General features: G+C 52.1%; 1 protein-coding gene across 1 annotated transcript; it reads left to right on the top strand.

Moving 5' to 3' along the window:
- Positions 1 to 596: 596 nt before the first annotated feature.
- On the top strand, positions 597 to 4819 carry LOC311163411 (somatotropin; the record flags this gene model as incomplete). Its single annotated transcript, XM_084222249.1, has 6 exons — positions 597 to 606; positions 1339 to 1377; positions 1498 to 1661; positions 2452 to 2568; positions 2901 to 3062; positions 4619 to 4819. The coding sequence occupies 6 exons, from the start codon at positions 597 to 599 to the stop codon at positions 4817 to 4819; spliced, it is 693 nt and encodes a 230-aa protein (XP_084078375.1).
- Positions 4820 to 5080: the final 261 nt, after the last annotated feature.

The following is a 5080-nucleotide window of genomic DNA, read 5'->3' as shown; positions in this document are numbered from 1 at the left end:
ACCACTAACCCCTGTCCCCAAGTGCCACATCCACACAGCTTTAAATCCCTCGAGGGATGGGATTCCACCACTGCCCTGGGCAGCTGTGCCAGAGCTGGACACCCCTTTCAGGAAGAACTTTTCCTCAATATCCAACCTAAACCTCTCCTGGTGCCACTCACCACTTGCTTTAAGCCAGAATTCCCCCGGGCTGGGTGGTCAGCTCTGCGGGCCAAGGTGGCAGAGCCAGGCAGGAACATCAGGAGACACAACCAATCCCACCACAATCTGATTTGAGTTTTGCTGTGATGAGGAAACCTTTAATTGCAATAAACAGGAGAATATGGTGAAATCATGGAGCACGGGTCTCATCCCGAGGAAAACAAAGCTCCTCAAGCTGCACATCTGTGAAAATGCCTGGGATGAGGTAGCACCACTGTGAACACTTGTGCATTTATGCAGGGGGAAGGTGCAGAGCTGTTGTTCTGATCATGGACACACAGATCCATTTTAAACAGACCCCCTGCTATATAAGGGGGGGGCTCCCCAGTTCCCTTCACAGGTGAAAGAAGGAAACATTCCCAACCAAGCCACACCTGAGCAACTCACCAGCAGAAATGGCTCCAGGTACATTTTATTTCAGTTTTAAAGGATTTCCAGTGCTGGGTTTGTAGGATAACAGGAGATGATGATGATGGGGTGGTTCTGTGGTGGGCTACACACACTTCTTACCATTCCTAAATTAAAATATGTCAATTACAAAATCCATGAAAAAGAAAACCTTTCCCTGAAGTGTGACTCTAATCCACTAATTAATCTTTAACCTAAAGTGGGCAAGGAGAGTGTTGTGAGCTTAAAGAACAAGATCAAGCCAGATGTAATAGTTACTATTACCATAAATGTTGGCAGGGATAATAAAACTCATATTCCAAACTTCAGATAGGGATGAGGATGGTATCTAATAATGTCCAAGTCCTACAGGCTCCAGGGCATTCCTCCTCCTAAGGGTCTTTGTTTCAGATGAGCTTTGTGGTCTGTGTGAGCACAGGTGGACATTTGTGTTGGATGTCATGGGCTGAAAACCTTCAGGCTTGACCAAGATCACCAAATCCTAAAGGTGTGACCCAGGGACCAAAAGCAGCTGGTCACAGCACAGGTGATGCCACCAGCTCTTGTCCCAGCAAGGCCAGGGACAAGGCCTAGAGGAAAACTGAGTATGTCAGGGAAAACCACAGGGACACCTCCTATTTTTATTTGACCATCCAAAATTCCAGCCAGGAAGATGCTGCTGGTCTCACTGGGAGCAGCTCCAGCCCCAAGGGCCGGTCCAGTGAAAGGGTCTCCCTCAATTTTGGGTAGGGCTGAGCCCACCCAGTGTCCAACAGGGCACCACGGAAGGTGAGCGTGGATCCAGCACGGGCAGAATTCATTCCCAGGCTGGATGAATGAATTCCCAGGTGCCACCTCCTCCTCAGCACAGTCCCAAGGACTCCCAACACCTTCCTCTCCACTTTGCAGGGTCCTGGCTCTCTCCTCTGGCCATTGCTGTGATCACCCTGGGACTGCAGTGGCCACATGCAGCTGCCACCTTCCCAGCCATGCCCCTGTCCAGCCTGTTTGCCAACGCTGTGCTGAGGGCTCAGCACCTTCACCTCCTGGCTGCTGAGACCTACAAGGAGTTTGTGAGTGCTGTGGCCTGAGGGCACCTCCTTGTGTTTCCTTGATGGCTCCAGGGCTGTAAAACCTCCCAGAGAATTCCCAGCTGTTGGTGCCTTTGCCAGCTCTCAGGGAGGAGAAGGAACCTTAACAGGATAGGGCAGGTTGTGTTCCACCAGCCTGGACACTGTCACCTCTCTGTCCCCTCTCTGATGCCTCCTTGGGGCCATTTCCACCTGTGTCCAGACCCCCTGCACAGGGGTAACTGGGAGGTGGCACAGATATTTTTCAGGATTTCCCTGTGTTGGTAACCTTTGTCCCTGGGAGGGTCTGAGTGCTTAAACCCAGCAAGTGTCTGCTGCTACCCAGGAGCTGGCACAGGCTGTCCCTTTGACACAGGCTGTCCCTTTGGCACGGGCTGTCCTTTGGGCACACGCTATCCCTGGGGATCATCTCCTCCTTGGGAGAACCTGTCCCAGGTGTGTTCTGTTCCTCTTTCTCCTGCAGATTGCCTGGAGCAATATTTGCCCACCCTTGTGACACCCTGTTCCCTCTGGTGACACTGAGTCACCTGGTCACCTGCTGCCCATGGGCACAACTGGCCCTTACTGAAGAGCAGCACCTTGCCCTAGGGAGAGGGAGACTTTAGGGCAGCTGTTGTGCCAACACACAAACCCTTGTTTCCCACCCTGTCCAGAGGCACCTTTCCCCTTTATTCCTTGCAAAGAGGAACCATGCAGGACAGCTCGGGAATTCTCTCTGCTCTTCTCCAGCCCATGGGCAGCAGACCTGAATGTATCTGGGATGTCTCCACAGGAACGCAGCTACATCCCAGAGGACCAAAGGCACACCAACAAAAACTCCCAGGTAGCCTACTGCTACTCAGAAACTATCCCTGCTCCCACAGGGAAGGAGGATGCCCAGCAGAAATCGGTGAGTTCTGACCTGGGACAGGCATAGGTCTGTCTGTAGAGTCCCCATTGCAGGATTAGAGGGTTTCCACCTGTGAGACCTTTGGTATTTTCACCCTCCTCTCTCTTTGCTGTTTAAACCCTGCAGGCTCTTCTGGGTTACACTATAAATCATATTCCCAGCTCCAGCATGAGAACACTGCTGTCTGCACAGGACCTGGGACTGTGTAGTGCCCTCAGCCTGCAAACTGGAGCTGCAGGAGCAGTGTCCCTCCAGGCTGCCCCAGAGGGAGCAGGACACTCCACCAAACATGACACCTACTCAGCTTTCACCCTTTCCTGCCTCAATTTCAGGACATGGAGCTTCTCCGGTTTTCCCTGGTTCTCATCCAGTCCTGGCTGACCCCAGTGCAGTACCTGAGCAAGGTGTTCACAAACAACTTGGTTTTTGGCACCTCAGACAGGGTGTATGAAAAACTAAAGGACCTGGAAGAAGGGATCCAAGCTCTGATGAGGGTAAGTCCCAGCATGACTGTGGAATAACAGAGATTTTCCAGGCACAGGTCACTCTCAGGGATCCACAGACCATGAGAAATCTCCCCGAATTCCACAGGCCATCTTTTGGACTTTGCTTCCCTTTAGATAACAAGATCATGACCCCCAGTGCACAGGTCCCACCAATGAGGAAGGTAAGAACACAGGACAGGTGTTACCAGCACTGCCACCACCCCTCAGGGAGAAGATTCCAGGAATCACAACATTCCAATCCAAAATCTTTCCTAACCCAGCACCAAGGAATTCCCAGTTGCTGAAATACATTGGACAAACAGCAGAACAATGTTTGTTACATCTCCAGGCAAAGTACTTTGAAATGGGCAAATTTTACAAGGTTTGAAACCTCACAACATTTTATAAACATGTTTTTGTGCAGGGAAGGACTCGCTCTGATGTTTCCCTCTTCCATTAATACAACACTCCAAGCTGAGAGCTGGAGGGGGTTCTTTCCAAGGAAGATCTTGTCAGAGAATGCCAGAAAGGGTGGGAAGGGACCTTAAACCCATCCAGTGCCACCTCCTGCCATGGGCAGGGACACTTTCCACTGTCCCGGGTTGCTCCAAGCCCCATCCAACCTGGTCTTGGGCACTGCCAGGGATCCAGAGGCAGCCACAGCTGCTCTGGGCACCCTGTGCCAGGGCCTGCCCACCCTCACAGGAAGGAATTTCTTCCTGAGACAACCTGAATGTCCCCTCCTTTAGTTTAAAACCATTCCCCCTTGCCACTCTCCCTCTCTTTTAAAGCCCCTTTAAGGTCTTCTTAATTTTGGGTTTGTTGTTTTAAATTAAATTGCCTATTATCTGCCAGGACACCCTTCAGTTACGCTTATTCTGTCAGTTTATCTGCCAGCATCACCCTGAAGCTGTAGCTGTGAGTAATTACTCAGGGCCATTATTTACATCCTCTAGCAGTTAAATAACTCTGCAAGTCAGGCCCTGTGAGCACACACAGCTTCTGTGCTGGAGTAAGAAGGCAAAACAATCAGGACCACTGCAGATTTTGCTCTGCGTTCTATATGCGTTTGGGCATTGGGAAGCCACACACAGAAATAACACAAATATTCCTTTTTCACCAATTTATGACACTTTTTACTTCACCAAACCATTCTGATGCTGAACACAGCAGGGGGAGTGGCTGATTACAGATCTCCAGAGATGAATATGTGGGCTGGATCAGAGCTTTAGGAAAGTAGGGGAAGAGAGAATTATTTGTGCAGTTTGGCTGGAGGGGCTGCAGTATTTCTCTGTGATTTTGCCTTTATTTTAAGCTCCCCCCAGGACACTCCTGCCTCTCCACAGCCCCGTGTGTCTCACTGGCACGCTCAGCGTGGCATCACCCCTCGGCACCACCTCCACCTGCGTGTTCTGCCGCACACACGCCCAAAATCACCTCTGAAATCCCATTTAAGAGCTGGAGGCAATCCCCCTGACCTGTCCCAGAGCTCGGCAGGAGGTTTGTCCCTGAGAGACGCCCCTGCCCGGCCCCGCCTCTCCCGGAATGTGCCCGTTGTCCCGCAGGAGCTGGAGGAGCGGAGCCCGCGGGGTCCGCAGGTGCTCAAACCCACCTACGAGAAATTCGAGCTCCACCTCCGCGGCGAGGACGCCCTGGTCAAGAACTACGGGCTGCTGTCGTGCTTCAAAAAGGACCTGCACAAGGTGGAGACCTACCTGAAGGTGATGAGGTGCCGGCGCTACGGAGAGGGGAACTGCGCCCTCTGAGCCCGCCCCGCTCCTGGGACAAGAAAATGGAGAATAAAACCCGCTACTGCCGACACGAGTCTGGCTTTTGGGGGGCACGAGTCTGGTTTTTGGGGGGCACGAGTCTGGCTTTTGGTGGACATGAGTCTGGATTTTGGGAGGCATGGCATGTTCGGGGGGCTGGGAGGGGTGAGATGCTGCAGGAGGAGGTGAGATTTGGCGCTCTGGGGTGAGGGTTGGGGGCTAGGACAGATATTTTGGGTTGAAGGATGAGGATTTGGG

The sequence above is a fragment of the Fringilla coelebs genome (genome assembly GCF_963513975.1).
Source record: "Fringilla coelebs genome assembly, chromosome: 27".
In the NCBI taxonomy this organism is placed as follows: domain Eukaryota; kingdom Metazoa; phylum Chordata; class Aves; order Passeriformes; family Fringillidae; genus Fringilla; species Fringilla coelebs.
This window is presented reverse-complemented; position numbering and strand designations above follow the sequence as displayed.